The sequence below is a fragment of the Labrus bergylta genome, chromosome 7 (assembly GCF_963930695.1).
Source record: "Labrus bergylta chromosome 7, fLabBer1.1, whole genome shotgun sequence".
Taxonomy (NCBI): domain Eukaryota; kingdom Metazoa; phylum Chordata; class Actinopteri; order Labriformes; family Labridae; genus Labrus; species Labrus bergylta.
The window spans coordinates 14,168,511-14,185,345 of NC_089201.1; the positions used below are offsets into that span (position 1 = coordinate 14,168,511).

A 16,835-nucleotide genomic window follows, 5' to 3' on the forward strand; every position below is an offset into this window, starting at 1 on the left:
GAGGGGGGAACAACGTCAGGAAGTGCAAACAAACAGTCTGCCAGTCACTTCCTGTGACCAGAGGCAGACATATAGCTGTTTGCACAGGAAGTGACCAGAGGCAGAGCACAACATGGACAGCTGCTCTTGAGAGTTCTAATCAGCATCAAAATCTTTAATATCATCATCATCATCATCGTCATCATGAAGGTTGTAGGTAGTCATGGAAGAGCTTTAGCTTTTTCTTAAAGTTGCAAAGGGACTCTGCAGATTGAATGGAGTTTGGAAGTTGGTTCCACCACCAGGGGGCGACAGAGGAGAAGAGTCTAGTTAGAGACTTAGGACCCTGTTGTGAAGATTGGATCAGACACCTTTGTAAGGAGGAGAAATTTTGTAAGCAAGCAAAGAGTTTTAAATTTGATGCGAGAAGTAACTGGGCGCCAGTGGAGGGAGACAGAGGCGCAGCTTGTCAACCGGGAAGGCAGGCTTACACTTAACAGGCTTACACTTGGGGCCCCAGGCCAGTTAAGGGGTCATCCCAAAAGTCTGACAAACTGACAAGCAGCAGTAGCTCAGAATGTGCAAATTTTGCAACGACAGTAGGAGACCTCCTTAATGGGCCCCATTTCACAGCACTCTGTCTTGTAACCCTGCAGCTGAATATCTCGTGTATTTTTCTTGTGAAAACCAAAGTTTGTCAATGAAAGTTGTGGAAGGAAAATGAAGAGGAAGTATCTGTCTGGGAGTTTTTTTAAAAAAAAGGGAAGATCGTCGGGACACTGGCAGACATATTGGTGGTTTGAGGGGGGTTTCAGGGGTCAATTTTTGCCCAGGGCTCCAACAGACTATAGAATTGCCACTGGAGGGAGATAAACAGCAGGGTGGCATGTGCTGTTTTTTTGGGGAGGTTGAAGTCGTGCTGCTACATTTTGCATCATCAACAGGGGTTTGATAATGCATGTACAGTAGGACGAGCTGATTTTTGAATCTTTCTTGTTCCTGTGATTTGCATTTATATCATTTTTGCAGACTTCTCTCTGTTGCTGTCTTGACGTCCTGCCTTTGCTTCCTCCATCAAAGCACTTTGTAAACAATGAATAATGTGTGACAGTATGGCTGCAACTTTATGAACATTCATGAGAAAAATAAAGACACAGAAGACACCTCTGGACTCGTTTTCTTCCACGTAGACTTTATTGTTTCTGTTCAACATGATGATTCAGTTTGGATGTGAATGTTTTCCTCCCTGTGTGGAGTTTTAAGACTTGTTGTTGTGCGTCCTGTGTGTGAACCTGCAGAAACTCTCCACACTCCTCCCCCCCCCCCTCCAAAACAAAACAACATAGAACACTAAAAAGAAGAAGAAAGAAAATCCTCAAACAGAGCGGGTCCTCTCGGACACGCCCCTCAGACCGTCCCGCTTCAAACTGACACATAATAAGACACGTAGTGGAGTTCATACAAACAGAAAGGCAAACGGCAGCGACGCGTTTAGGAGGTCTCGAACATCTTCTTCCTGTCAGCTTTATCCTCGATGTTCTTACGCCAGTCCCCGACCGCTTCTGTAGGCTGCAGGCGAGACACACAAACACAAAGTTAGACATATGAACGTGAGCGAGAGAGAGAGTGCATTTTAGAGTTGTAACGGGACGTGTCTTGTTGTAGCGGCCGCCGTGACAGACACGACATGTTTATCGTTGCCATGGAAACACCAGATGTTACGTCAAAGACTGCCTCATAAGGAGGCGTGAGCTGCTCCTGAAGGCTGCCGTACTGTTGCTGTATGTGCTGCTGTGATAAAAACATCATGTAAATTATACTCTGATACATTAGCTCGTCTGTAAACATATTCACTTCCTCAGGTCGGTTTCACATGGTTGTCATGACTACAGTCAACTCGGAGTTTGTTTTCATCAGAGGTGGGAGTAGCACTCCCATGATTGCCCGCTAGCCTCAACGTCATCTTTTTGTTATTGTTTTGATTGAGAGCCCCCTGGTGGTTGAATTTACATACTGCGCCTTTAACATAAGCCACATTCATCTGACAAGTCCAGGTAAACGTCTAATCTAGAGTTATTATACGTGAAAATAAAGCTGGAAATGCTTGTAACGAGTAAAAATAGCTACCTTAATTTATCCCATTTCAAGACCCTTAGCGGATGCATAATGCTTTCTGCACTGGAAGCTGTTAAGCGTGCAATTCAGGCCTTAATCATGGTGGTTATATCTTCAGATTGAGTTTCTCTGATCTTGTCAGGTTGAATGTGGCTTATTTTAATTTTAAGAGTAATTTATGAAAAACTTGAGAAAATACACTTGCAAAGATTTGAGGTTTTTGCAGTGTATCTTCTACTAAATCTGAACACTGTAAAACTCATGTAAGTTGTACGCAAATGTACAAATCCTGCAAAGTTGAGTGAATTCTAGAGGAAATATCTTGTCAAGCTGAATATAAAACGGAATACATTTCATCATTCAGTTATCAAGACAATGCATCTTGTATCTTCGATGTGAGAGTGTGACACATTTTCAGTCACATCTCGGACGAGTCGATTTAACTTCACGTCAGGAAACCGGAAACTGAGCTGAAAGATAGAGTAAGAATGTGTGGGACTCACCTCCTCTTTGACCTCCTTCTTGACCTGCTTCAGGTTGGCCCTCAGGTCCATGTTGACCGTGTGTTTGGAGCCCAGCAGAGCCTTCAGCATGGTGTCAGCAGACATGCGCACCTTCTTCAGGGCGGGTTTCTTCACACCGGCCAGGTCGACCACCTTGATCTTCAGGTCTTCAATCTGCCAGAAGAGAAAATTTTAGGTTTCCTGTCCTGATTTTTTTTTTTAAAAAAAGCTCATTTAGGTTCAGCTACTGTAAGAGGGCGTTTACCTCTTTATCGGCCTTCTGCACCTTGGCCTCGATGTCGTACCTCTCCTCATCAATCTGGTCAATGAGGGCTGCAAGCTTCTTGCAGGTCTCCTGAAGACAAACACACAGAGAGTCTGCTGTTTAATACACAACCAAGAATGCAGTTTGATGAGTCACACATCTACACTGATTCATCGAACCTGAAACCAAATCAATGAAAGACTGCAGTTACGTTTGTAACATGAATTCTGTCCAGGTAGCGTAACATATTTCTAATCTTTAAAGTGTGATTAAATGAAAATGTGATGAGCAACAGGGACGACTGTTATGGATGAGCTTGTTAGGGTCAAAAGTGCCCAAAAACCGAGCAGTCATATCTCGGGGGTGTCGTTTTGAAGAAGCCCGTGCTGGAGCTCCACAAAGCATACAATGGCGGTCGCTACTTTCTTAAACTCTTATTTCCCTCCAGGACTACAGGCGCCGGTCATGTGACTGAAATCAACCTGTCGCCGAGCAGACACCTGAACACCCTCCTAGACTTTTATTACTTTTTTTTGTCTCCATGGTTACCACAGACATGTTTCAGTTTGTCATGCAGGGAGTTAAACAAGAACCTGTTACAGCCTACATTTCCGAGAGTGCCTTTCAATAATCCCAAGAGACAGGGAACATGTTTTTTGCATTGAACTATGTGATTGAGTGTCATAAAATGGACTTCCTCACTGAGAGCGTTTTCACTCCTCTCTCACCATGAGGGCAGCCTGGTCTCCAGCGAGTTCCGCGGCGGGACAGTGTTCGGCCATATAGTTCTCCTTGGACACTACCAGGTCCTTGGTCTCCTGTACAAGCCAGGTCTGAGCGATCTGCAGGATCAGGCTCTGCGGGACAAACACATCGGGGGGAAAACGTCATGTTGGAAAAACTTAAGTCATTTTCTAAAAGTGTTTAAAGATGCTAATTTGATATGTTAAGAAAACGACGGGCATCCTTCTATGAAAAAATACATAATAGTTGGTTTTAACAGAAGTCCCGCCTCTGACAGGGCAAATAGCCAATTACAGTTTAGGAATTTTTGGGGGTGGCCAATCAGATTTCTAAGGGGGTCCATGCCCCCCCTCTGGACACGCCCCTGCTTCCTACACGTCCTCGTTTATAACAGAGGGCGATTATCAGCTGCTCGATGGACTTTTAACAAATTAAATACATATAATAACTTAGTTTCAGGAGCAGGACTACAATCATCTGACGAGCCTCCTTACACTGAGCCATCCCACTCCAACCTGTTTGTCTCAGTTCTTAGACGACACTCCCTCCCTTCCTTTCCTTCCTCTCATCCATTCACCCTCCTTCCTCATCCCTTCATCTCCTTTGTCTAACTCTAGGAACAGTCTGGGTAGTGATCAGCTCGGGCAGATTTACGCCCCCCATCCTGAGTCTCCTTCCGCCCTGCAGTCAGTCTGTCCTCCCAGACCAGCCGACTGACAACATCCTCTTCCATCATAATCATTGCTAGTGAAAAATATCCCACTTCTTCAGGCAGCCCTACACCACTGCTGGTACGGTGATTAATACCTTCTTTAGGAGCCAGTTATCCTCCTGGACGTGCTCTTATCATTTAAACGTTGCTCTTTTCATAGGATTGGTTCACATTAGGTTATATAAAGAGCAGCTTTTAGGATGAAACCAATGTTTAAAAAGCTTTTTATGTCCATGTAAACCCTCAGATTAATTAATAAATAAAGCGTGCTGCGTTTACCTTGAGGTGATGCCTGCGGCTGGAAGTCATTTTTTTTCTGTTTGGGAGGAAAGTTTTTAAAGGTCAAGATGTATTAATGAATCAAAGATCATCTAAAATACATTTCATATTTACTCATAAACTCTCTCATAAAATGTGATAAATATGAAAACAGAGAAAGTTGTGACAGCATAAAAGAAGATTCTGCTTTGACTTCAGGATGATTTTCTACATGAAGAGTTGAAATAATGTGTCCCTGAAATCATTCTTTCCATCTATTGAATAGAAATAAAAGCATAGATTGTGTGAATCAAAGACGATGTGTCTGCTGGGGTCTGATCCTGGTGGACTTCATGAGGCGGCTCAGACTTACTCAGACATCTTTGGGGTTTTTGCGGTTCACAACCTGAAAGGAGACACACATCAGGAGAGGAGAAACATTTCAGGGTATTTTTGACATCTGCTGAACACTGTACTTGTCCAGATCAGGATGTCAGTGGGTGCGAGGTTCTCTGAGATCAGCATATTCTGGTGGAGATCAACCGGGGAAGGAAATATTTGCGGCGTAACGTGATCAGAGGCCACAGCTGAAGAGAAGCGACGTCGACTGAACTAATCTGGGACACTCGAGGATCGGGTGTCGCGTTCGGGATGGTTTACGACCCTATCGAGGGAATTCCAAAAATCCTCCAGAGGGAGCTCATCAAATAAAGTTATTGCCGGATCCGTCTGAATGACTTCAGCTGTGATGAAAAGATGCATCCACATCGGGAGGAACAATCAAATCATTACTTTTTTATTTTTTTACGTTTATCAAAAAGCAAAATCAAAATTAAGAAGCCTTATAATCTCAGTTTTATACGTTTCTTTTTTACGGGTTAAGACACTTTAATTCAAAACATGGAAATATGAGGTCACTGAAAATGTAAAGAAGTTAATCCTGCAGAAACGAGAGCAAACAAATAGACAGATTAACCATAAAATGTGACGATAAAGCCGTCTAATGAGTCCTGATGAAGTCATAAAGACAGACAGTAAAAGCTTTAAAATTCAAACATGTTCCCTCTCAAACATTAAAGGGTTAAATAAGAGTCTCAGACATGTTATCTCAACATCATTCCCCTCACTTTAAACTCTCTGAGCCTCAAAAACTCTTCAGGAAACATAATCACACGTTTGGTATTTTCTCCTTTGACAGTTTGACAGACTTTAAAACTTGTCAGTGCTGGGCTGCGAGCGCCTTCAAGACTCTAAAACACCAAGCAGCGGCTCTCGTAAATTTTCGGTCTTGTCAGGCAAAGGTCAAGTGTCAGACACAAACATGCAGAAAGCGAGTTCAGGATGTCGGGATGGGTCAGAGGTGCAGAAACTAACGACCTCTGATCCTTTGTTTTTTTTTAAGAAGAGTCTGGATGGTTGTGCGTTTTTTTTATCCTCTGATTAAATCAAAGATGCTGCTCTCAGAGAGGCTGCGCTCAAAGATGGAATAAGAAAAAAAAGAAGTCCGATATCTCACCTATCGAGAGGAGGAAGAAGAAGACAAGACACACTCTGTGGAAGAAAAGGAGACACTGCCAAAGCCACAGACTGTGAAAAATGAAATACGGTATATATGGCGGGTTTTGATGTCTCAGCAAAATGCTCAGATCCTCTTTATGGAAATGGATTCCCCCGCAGACCAATGGGCCTGCGAGGTCCTGAAATACACCCGGGCCCTGCTCTGCGAACCGCCCTCCCTGAGGACAGCCTTGACTCCTCTGAAGACGTGTGTGTGTGTGTGTGTGTGTGTGTGTGTGTGTGTGTGTGTGTGTGTGTGTGTGTGTGTGTGTGTGTGTGTGTGTGTGTGTGTGTGTGTGTGTGCATCAAATATAAAAGCACCAAACTCAACGCTCTGAAACCTTCAGGGTTAAGATCTTTGACTACGTCTTTGCAGCAGCTCTCCTCTTTGTGAAATGTTGTTTAAAGTTGTTCAATGATGTAAATTCATCAACTTTAACCAAAATAGACCTAAATATTTAACCTATAGAAACATTTTGATGAGTCACCGTCGTAACGACACATTGAACACGTTTAAAAAAGTTTGGATGAAGTCAAGTTTTTCTGAATGAGGAGGTTTTTTTGTGTGTCTGCAACTTGGAAAAACTAAAATCTTAACAACCGTATTCGTCTAACTCTGAGTCAGAAATATCTCATTACACCTTTTATGAGTCGTGTTTCTTTGACAAGTCCAGACAAACATTTTACATTTAAGATATTCAAATGAGAAATGAGGCCGACATGCCCTGTAATAAACAACAAGAAAAACATCTGCAGAAGGAACGAGACATTAACATGTTGAGTGAGAAGTCTGATAAGAAGGAAAAGAAGTAGAAACATGGTTCTTGATTAGTGTGATGAGATATTTTTAACAGGAAATGAGAGAAGCTCACGTGCTAATATTTAAGTTTTTACAAGTTTGCATCTATCATGACGTTAGAAATAAGAGCCATCTTGTTAGAGAATCTCCATTTAAATGTAAGTTTGTTTTCTTCGACGGCTTCACTTTGTTCCTTTGAGGAAAATAAAGCCGAAAGACAGAGGAAGAACATAAATCACACGTTTGTAGTTTACCTCTAAGTGAGCATAAAGAGAGGTGGGGAGAGACAATCAGGCTTCAGCGCGGTACAGGACAACTGGGCCGTGGGTGTGAGTGCACCCTGAGACTACGTCCATGTTTTATACAGTCTGTGTTTTTAGCTTCTGATTCGACCAAACATCAAGACACTGTGAAAACCATAAAACAAAAAAAACAAGAGAGCTTCATAACGTCCCTCTCTGTGGCCCCTCCTCTTTCTATATGTGGTCTAAGTTTGTTTCTGGAGCGTAAGCGCAGTCGTGATCAGCTGTACACACATCACAGGAGGACTACAAGATCATAGGAGGATGACAAGATCACAGGAGAACTACAAGATCACGCGGGAATGAAGAGAAAAACATGCTAAAAACATGGTGCTTTGTCATTCTGAGGATGATTTGTTGTTCACTCGGTGCCTGTTCTGATGTAATGTTGATAAAGTGATGGAAAATACAATCCGGTGTTTTATTTTGAAATTGACCTGTGCGTTTACTCATCTGACTTCCTGTCCGGGTCGTAATATTCTCTCGAGATTGACGCGTGCCTGCAGCCTGTAGCGTATTTGAAATGGACCAGAGCGTGCTGATGTAATTGATCACAGTTGAGACGTTTTTGTAAGACGTAAATATCCATAATTTCTTTCAGTATTTATGAAGTTATCTGAGATCTACAGAAGCCCTGAGAGGACATCAGTTCTCACATAATGAAGATTCAATAACGTTTTTTTTCCTCTTCAAATCTTGACTTATTTATGTCGGTTTCTTGAAACAACAGCGCTGCTTTTCCCTGTCAGAATGAGCTGATTTCAGTAGTTTCCTCAAGAAATTAACGAGTTATGACTTAAAGATAAAAAACCTGAGATAATGAGATACATAAGTTAGAGATCATGAGAAAAGAACCAGACATGACACATCATCACAAGAAAACATCCATCCATCATCTGTACCGCTCTGTCCAGTTCAGGGTCACAGGGAGCTGGAGCTGAGCCCAGCTGTCATTGGGTGAGAGGCAGGGTTACACCCTGGTCTGGTCACCAATCAATCACAGAGCTGACATATAGAGACAGACAACCAGCCACACTCACATTTACACCTATGGACAATTTAGAGTCACCAGTTAACACAACGAGCATGTCTTTGGACTGTGGGAGGAAGCCGGAGTACCTGGAGAGAACCCACACATGCACAGGGAGAACATGCAAACTCCACACAGAGAGGCTCCTGTCAGACGGGGATTCAAACCAGGAACCTCCTCGCTGTGAGGGGACAGTGCTAACAACCACCGTGCAGCCCCACAAGAGAGTAAAACCAAATGCATGGCTGCATGTCCCCTTCAGGCTGCCGTACTCCTCTCTCTCCGTATCTGACTCTGTGATGAACTCTCAAATATAAATGTACCAAACAAATAATTCGTTATTCCAAAACATTTATTTCTACTGAGTCCATGAAAAGCTGTACATGGTGAAGTGATGGCGTTTATCTTTAAGAGACGTTTGATTTGCGTACATGATGACCTTACGTTTGCTTCGGGTCTGTCTCCCACGGCGACGGTGGTATCACAAACCAGCCAAAAAATAAATAAAAGGCACAACAAAAAAAAAAGTGTCTAAACTGTCGTCCCTGTGAGTCCTGCTGGCACTCAGAGACCCTTTCAGTCACTCAGACCTCAGACCATGTCGTCTCCTCACCCCCCCCACTCGCTGTCGTCCTCGCTGCTGCAGGAAGCGTTTAGGAAGTCTCAAACATCTTCTTCCTGTCGGCCTTATCCTCGATGTTCTTACGCCAGTCGCCTGCGTCTGCCACCTGCAGAGGGAAACAACAACAGAGACTCTTTACAAACTGAAGGGACAGAAACCGGTTTAAACACACAAATATCAAACAGCACGCGCTCATCCTAACCGTTGAGTACCGGGTGCTGGACAGAAATATACAAAGATAAAAGTCTGCACACCAGAGCTGCTCCAATTGGACCCTAGCGTCATGTGGTGACAAAAATGTGTTTTAAAGTATTTTATATCAAAATTACTCATTTGTACAAAGTTGATCTGTGTTTTCCTCTTTTCTTTAATTAAACAAAAATATATAAAATCAACCTGCAGGCTCTTCAAACCTTCTGTAGAGACATTAGCCTGCAGAAATGGCTTAGCCCCCGAAAGGCACTGTGAACGGGTCAACACAGAGAAAAATGCTCCGTTTCAAATGTGCTCTCCTTGTGATGTCACAGTGGGATTCTGGTTAAAAAAAAAAAAATCCTCCCCTCCCCTGGTATCTCCACCCATGGACTCCACCCCCAGCCTAGAACAAAACTTTTACGCAGGTCCTCCATTTTTATTCTCCCTACATAGGAGTGATGTCTACCGGGAAAACTTAGGGGGGGGCATTTGCATTTAAAGAGACACACACACCAAAACGGAGCATTCTGAGAGAGCTGGTTTATACAGGCTCACAAACCTCCTCTGGTGCTTGATTCATGTTATATTTTGACCAAAGCACAGCACAGATGTTTCATTACGACCACAGAGGACTGTTTGAAAAGGGGGAGAAGGGGGGTAATATGTCCTTTTTAACAAGTTCTTGTTGGGGAAAATGCCTGTGTCAGCTCCCTAATTTTCCCCTTCCTTTTTCTTATGGCGTCTTAACTCTGTGCAGGTTCTGGAGCGACTCTACTGATAGCGACATAACTGATGTAAAAGTTATGTTCACTGGGCCGTTGATGTTGGTAACATTACAAAAAGAAAGCATGATATAATTTTAAGAGGAGGGGTTTAATTTTCAATGTGTTTTCAAGAGACAAAAAATCAGAACTTCCTTATTTTATCCACTTTGTTTGAGTTTTTTCAGTCAAATATTCCAGCATGAAGCACTTTTAGACTACACTGAAATACATAAACTCTGTAATTTAAATACCCAAACAAACACACTGAGAGTCTTTGTTAGGACGCCAGACGTCATTTGAAGTCCATGAAGCGTCAGTGTTGAGGCTCTCAGGTGGTGTTTTGATCTTCTCTTCATACTACACCCACAGACTTTCTCCTTCGCTCTGCCCCTGTTATAATAACTTCGGCCACTAGGCGTCGCCAAATTAATATCTTTATGTCATCCTTACTACACAGACCTTCCTATCTTTGCTCAATACATGACTCAAAATGTCAAAAACCCAACCTACACCACAGTATTTATCTTAGTAAATTAATGTTTGAGATATATACGAGTCCCAGTGTTGTTGAAACTGATATTTCATCGTTTCTGGATCTTACACAATAATTTTGAACTTGATGCTCGTAGCACGGTTCATAAGAGTCACTCGGCATCTGATTACAGCATAGCAAAGAATTGACTTGATGAAATAAGCAAGGCCTTTCCTGAAACAGAAGTTGTCTATTTGGCTGCTTATGTCGCTCCAAAACTTGTATATGTGGTTCAGCATGAATGGAGCCCTCACCAATGTGCAGGTCACCCACGCCATGTGCACTAATTCCCCCCCCCCCCCCCCCCCCACACCAGCACGGGTACTGGCTTTGAGCTGAGAGCCGATCAATATCATTAACATTTGGTGTGATTAGCTGTACGATGTCTCACCTCCTCTTTGACCTCCTTCTTGACCTGCTTCAGGTTGGCCCTCAGGTCCATGGTCACTTTGTGTTTTCCTCCCAGCAGAGCCTGCAGCATGGCGTCAGCGGACATACGCACTTTCTTCAGGGCGGGTTTCTTCACTCCCGCCAGCTCCACCACCTTCATCTTCAGGTCCTCGATCTGGAGGCAGAGAAACATTCAAAGTTTCATGTTTTTATTGGAGGTCTGAGGTCAGGGAGTCTGCAGCATATACAGACAAGTCCTGGTTTGATTTCTTTTTTCTTCATGCTGGTGCTTTGGATTCAACAGTACCTCATTTGTCATCAGAAAAAAAGACCCAAATTATTTAGTACATGTTTAAAACAGGAGATATCCAAACGTTATCCAAACTCATAAAATTGTGTTATCATGAGAACCCTTCAGACCTGACTCACCTGAGGACTTCACCTCAGGCCACTCAGTGACTCACCTCTTTGTCGGCCTTCTGCACTTTGGCCTCGATGTCGTACCTCACGTCGTCAATCTTGTCGAGGGAAGCGTGGATCTTCTTGCAGATTTCCTGTCCACATGCAAACAAACAAACAAATACACAAAACATGTTGTGTCAACTCAGCTCAGCGGTCATCACCTACTCTCAATGCTATCAAAAGATATGAGCAAAGCTTCAAATACAAGAAATTCTTTGCTACTGTCATTGAAGTGTCCGATTATCGTCTAAACTCTGTCCAAACTTTGACAAAAAAAATCTTGAACAACATTTCATTTGTCACTTTTTATCTGATGCCTCGACTCACATCTACTCACATCTACTCCAACTCTTAATATTAGATTACATGAAATCATGTAATCTAATATTAAGAGTTGGAGTAGATGTGAGTCGACAGAAGCTTCAGCATAGAGTCGTCCTTGTTGTCTCACCATGAGGGCCGCCTGGTCTCCGCTGACGTCTGGACTTGGGCAGGTCTCCGCCATGTAGGTCTCCTTGGCAGCCACAATGTCCTTCTTCTCCTGCTCGATCCAGCTGGCAGCAATCTGCAGCATCAAACTCTGCAGCGAAGTGCAAAGATATGAGCAGTTATTAACAATTATTCATCCTTAATACTAACAAAACCTCAAGGAAAAGGTTTCATTCTTACCTTCAGATGATGCCTGCGGCTAGACGTCATTTTCTTTCCGCTGTGAGAAGAGATTAAAAGTCATCAGGACTGATATAGGTATTCAGTTGCTTGGATGCTGTACTTTAGTTTCCATTGAAATGACAAGATTGACACCACTCTCATTTCCATAGCTACATATGAAGCTCCAGCTAGCCTAGCTTAACAAAGTGAAACAAGGTGGAATAGCTAGCCTTGAACTATCCAAACAGAAGAACTCTTTCTGCTAGCTCCCATTTCTCAACTTCTCACATTCCAACTTTGTATTTTGTTGAAGCAAGTCTCTCCGTTATATCTTGTATCCATTATATCTAATCTATTTTAGCATAAACACTGGAATTAAAGCAGAACAGCTAGCCTGGCACTGTACAAATACAACAAATCTGTCAAACTAAATTCCTAAAGCCCACAAATACACATTATATCTACTTGTAGCTACAGCAAGTGGCTGGTTAGCCTAGCTTAGCACAAAATCTGAAAACAGAAGGGAAGATAGCTTGTATTTGTACTATGCTGGCACATATGCTACCAATACTTCTTAACCTAACTTATTAACATATGTGTTACGTAAGCAACAGCTAGCTCATCCTGGCTTAGAATAACGCTAGCAAATATCTCGACCACAACTGCTCAACCAATAGCTTGCTAACAACTCATTAGCCTAGCTTAGCATAAAAATTGGAAACAAACCGAAAAATTGCATGTCTGATTTAAACTAAATCGACTTAAAAATGTGAAAGCTACAGACAGATGTTTTCTAGCCTAGCTTAGCATAAGGACTGAAAGGGTAAAATAGCAGCCAGGCTTTGTTCAAACCAAGTTAACATAGCCATCAACCAGTGCTACTAAAGCTCACTAACTAACAATGTTATATTTAATTAAATCCACAGCTAGCCCTTGGTTAGCCTAGCTTAGCATATAACATTGAAAAATGGGGGAACAGTTAACCTGGACCTGCCAGGATCTATAAATTGCACTTATTAAGCAGTTACATACTTTTAAAAACAATAATTTGCCACATTTCACAGGCTCAAGTGTTGAATACTTTTTGACCAGGACTTAACTTCCTGAACTCTCTGCTGGTTGCCTGGCAACTGCTAAAAGCCAGGAAGAATCTAGCATTCTATATTGGTGAAAAATAAAAAGTATGATATCATGTCAAGATGGTTTTTGTTAACTAAAGAGTTTTAAAGGTGCTGTCAGGCCTTTGTACCTGGCCAGGCGACCTGTTGAGCCCTGTTTCCAAACTGAAGCTAAGCTAAGCTTACTGGCTGCAAGTACATTTTTACTTTGCATACATGGGAGTGGTAGTGATCGTCTTAGTTTTTTAAGATAATTAAAAACAATCAAGTGTAAAAACTGTATCAAGTCTATAAAGAGAGAAGAGATTTCATTGCTTGCATGTATCGAGAAAAAAACAAACCAAATTAATTCGATGCAGTGCGGGGAGTTGTAATGCAAGTAGGAAAAAAAGACTAATTTGAAACTGCTAATAAATATATGAATACTTTGAAGTCCTTTGATTTGAGATGTGAAAACAAACTGACACCATTTGTTGCAGCCTGCTTTATCATGTTTCCTCCTCTGACACGTACAGCTGCTGTCACATGAGGCTGGAGGCTGACCTTCACGCTGAACTGGTGCCTCCACATGTATTCAGATCAGTTTAGACACATGTCAGACACACATGTAACTCAAGTAGTCCAAGACTTTTTAGGATTTACACAGTGGCTGTTTGAATATAAAACGTCCTTAAAGAATTAGGAATTCTTAGAATGAGTTATGTAAAATGCCTTTTCTGAAGCAACGGCCAAAACGAGTTGTTTGTTTGAATATGTGGACTAAAAAGAAGACATAATGCTTTCTTATATGACGGGAAAATACTCAGTTACAGTTCAGAGATGTCGTAAAATGCCCCAAAATGTCCTTAAATGCTTAACTTTTCAAAGTTTTTAATTCTTTTGAGGGGGTACTTCTACTGTCATTTGAAGTTTAACTAGACAACGTTTGAGAAACAAAGTAGAAGAAGAAGCACGATGCGTCAGGTATGAAGAACATAGAAAAAAGAATGAAAGGAGGACAACGGAAAATAACAAGAAAAGGGAGAAGAAGGAGGAGAGAACTACAATCAATCTTAGATGAAGAAGACATGTCTTATTCACTGAGGTGAAAGTAGTAGAATAAAAATAAGTAATAGAAGGAGAAGAAGAAATAATAGAAATAAAGGAAAGAGAAGAAGTGATGATGAAGATGGACAAGAAGAGAAATGACCGGAAGCAGGGGCGTAATCAGAGAAGTAACTAGGGGTGGCATGGGCCCCCCTTGAGATCTAATTGGCCACCCCAAAAATCCATATCTATGATTCGCTTTTTGCCTAATCAGACGTGAGATTTAAGTTAAATCAACTAGTCTGGCTGTTTTCAACAGGCTAATGTAAGTACTTTCAGTTGTGAATAAATACTTTGCTCTTGTGCATGCTGTCTCACTTTGGATGGACTTAATTTGCCATTAAATGTATTTTTGCAAAAGTTTTCTTAAAACTTTTCTTTTGTGTTATAGCCTCTAAAGAGTCGAGTTAAGAAGATCTATATGTTGCCAAATTGTATTGTATACTTACATATAGCTAGCGGGGATAGAAAAAGTACAAGAAATAAATGAATTTGCCCACAAACGTTATGCCAACCCTGCATAAGTCAGTGGTCCACCCCAGTCAAAAAAGTCTGGACACCGACTAGAAGAAATTATGAAGAATTAGACGGAGAAAAGAAAAGAAAGAAAAAGAAGTAGAAGAAAAGAATAATCGAGAAGAAGGAGACAAGAAAGAGACGAAGAAAGAAACAGATGAAATAAAACAGGAAGATGTAGAAGAAGAAGGAGACAAAGAAAAACAAGTAGAAGAAGAAGAAGGAAACAAACAAACAGAATAAGAAGAAGAAGAAGGAGATGATGTACTCACTCAGACATGTTGGCGGTTCTTGCGTTTCACACCCTGTTCAGAGACAGAAAACAGTCATCAGTTAAACATGAGCAGACAGCTCCCAGAAAGCTCTCTAACGGTCTACAGCTGAACTCTTCGGGTCCCGTTCCTTCCCTGGTTATCAATCAGCCACCTTTGACCTCCCGCAGGAAACACGATACGCCTCACTATCATGGAAAACCGGCTGCCAGCGACCACAAACAGGCTAATTTTGGACAGGCGGGGTCAGGTGCCGTGGAACAGTTGCCCCTCTGAAGACATTCTGCCTGGAATTTGACTTCTTCCAGCGAGCCAAAGATCTGAGCACCAAATGCCACTAGCAGTGGCTCCAAATGTGGCGCGAAGCACGCCGTGAGAGCCGTTAACACTAATTCCAACATCTTGCCGGCATGCAAACGGCAGGCTCACACAACGAGGCGTGTCCAGGAACGGCTTAGTGATGCAATTTAAAGAATTAGAAACTATTAAACTTTATAAATGAGGTAAACACAGACGCTCTCAGGTCCAAAAAAAGGCTTGACAAAATGCTTCTTTTAATGTGTGCCCTGCTCGGATTTAGATTCAGCTTTAAATAATTAGTGTGAACACAAAAGTTAAATCACAACTCATCTATTCAACTCAGTGTTATCATCTTTTTTCCATCTCCATGAACATCTCCAATCACAACAAAGCATCAAACTACAACCAAAAACACAACAACTGACACTGAACAATTTACTGAATTCTTATTTTATAGTGTTTAAAATAAGATGTACATTTAAAAAAGCACTTTAGCATCCTGCTATAGAAATCATTTTTGGTATTTTCCCTCCACAAATTCTTACATTTTCCCTGAGTTAACTCATAATAGTTACCTCCTAATTGTTTGATTTTTAAATCCATGCCCATGAAGGTACAAAAGAAAATGTCAACAGGCATGAAAAACAATAAATATTTAAAGATGGTTAAGTGTCTAATAATGGATAATGACTAAAATGACATTAACCGACTCTATAAGAAGCATTGAGGTCAAAGAGATTCAATTTTCTTGAATATTTTCGCACAGAGATTAACTAGATTTTACATTCCTGAATAATTTTCCCAGAATTCAGAAATTGCAAACAAAATGCTGCCAAATCTCTTTGCTATTTTAACACATTTAAACTTCGGTGCAGGTTTTAAAAATTAACCTTGAAATGTCTCCGAACAGCAAGGGAGGACGGACAATTTATGATTTTTCATTTAAAATCCAAGACATATCAAAGCGTGCTGCAGCAAAATAAAACCTCAACATGAAGGAGGATGATGGTTAAAGCTTAATTTCCTGCAGTTGTCTCACGGTTCACTTAAAGGTCCTTCTGTGCCCTTCAGAAAGTCCCATAAGCTCCTTCTCTGCGCTCCTACGTGGGAGGTCACACCTGCAGCAGCACCTCCACAAACCACATAAAAGCACCTGCGTGGAGAAGATAAACCAGAGTCCCACCTGCAGACCAGACCTCAGCGGGATCTCTGTTTTGTTTCCAAGCAGAGAGACTCTCACCTACTGACGGGAACAACGACCAAGAAGACGGGAGAAGAAGAAGAAGAAGGGGGGGAGGCTCTACCAAGTCCTAAACAGTAAAGATTAAACAGGGTATATAGGGTGTGAAGTGCTCGCTCAGCAGAAAAGTCAGCCCTCTTTATGGTAACACGCACACTTCAGACCAATGGGCCAGCGGGCTCCAGAAATACCGCAGCAAGTCTCCAAGGAACCTCGTAAATTTGTGCCGTAGGAAGTCACCTCACTGGACAGGACACGCTATCAAGTTCCCCCCCCCCCCCCCACACACACACACACACACACACACACAGGGAAAGGATGGAGCGATTGTTACACAACATGCAGGAGGGCGGGGGGTGGGGGTGGGGGGGTGATCATGATTGACACTCACAGATTAAGTTTCCTTTATGCCCACACCTCAGG

At 42.0% G+C, this 16,835-nt stretch overlaps 2 protein-coding genes across 3 annotated transcripts; both read right to left on the bottom strand.

Annotated features, from left to right (window-relative positions):
• Window positions 1–1,150: 1,150 nt before the first annotated feature.
• On the bottom strand, window positions 1,151–6,182 carry LOC109984793 (troponin I, fast skeletal muscle). Its single transcript, XM_020634919.2, has 7 exons — window positions 6,093–6,182; window positions 4,950–4,982; window positions 4,598–4,634; window positions 3,591–3,719; window positions 2,863–2,952; window positions 2,598–2,771; window positions 1,151–1,548 (listed from the first exon to the last, which is right to left on the bottom strand). The coding sequence occupies exons 2-7, from the start codon at window positions 4,955–4,957 to the stop codon at window positions 1,471–1,473; spliced, it is 516 nt and encodes a 171-aa protein (XP_020490575.1). The 5' UTR covers window positions 4,958–4,982; window positions 6,093–6,182; the 3' UTR covers window positions 1,151–1,470.
• On the bottom strand, window positions 4,950–16,499 carry LOC109984794 (troponin I, fast skeletal muscle). Of its 2 annotated transcripts, none has more exons than XM_029277557.2 (8): window positions 16,413–16,499; window positions 14,873–14,905; window positions 11,899–11,938; window positions 11,681–11,809; window positions 11,232–11,321; window positions 10,769–10,942; window positions 6,093–8,992; window positions 4,950–4,982 (listed from the first exon to the last, which is right to left on the bottom strand). In XM_029277557.2, the coding sequence occupies exons 2-7, from the start codon at window positions 14,878–14,880 to the stop codon at window positions 8,918–8,920; spliced, it is 516 nt and encodes a 171-aa protein (XP_029133390.1). In that variant the 5' UTR covers window positions 14,881–14,905; window positions 16,413–16,499; the 3' UTR covers window positions 4,950–4,982; window positions 6,093–8,917. The 2 variants fall into 2 exon arrangements, with proteins under 2 accessions (XP_029133390.1, XP_065812904.1); XM_065956832.1 differs by having other exon boundaries at window positions 16,356–16,437.
• Window positions 16,500–16,835: the final 336 nt, after the last annotated feature.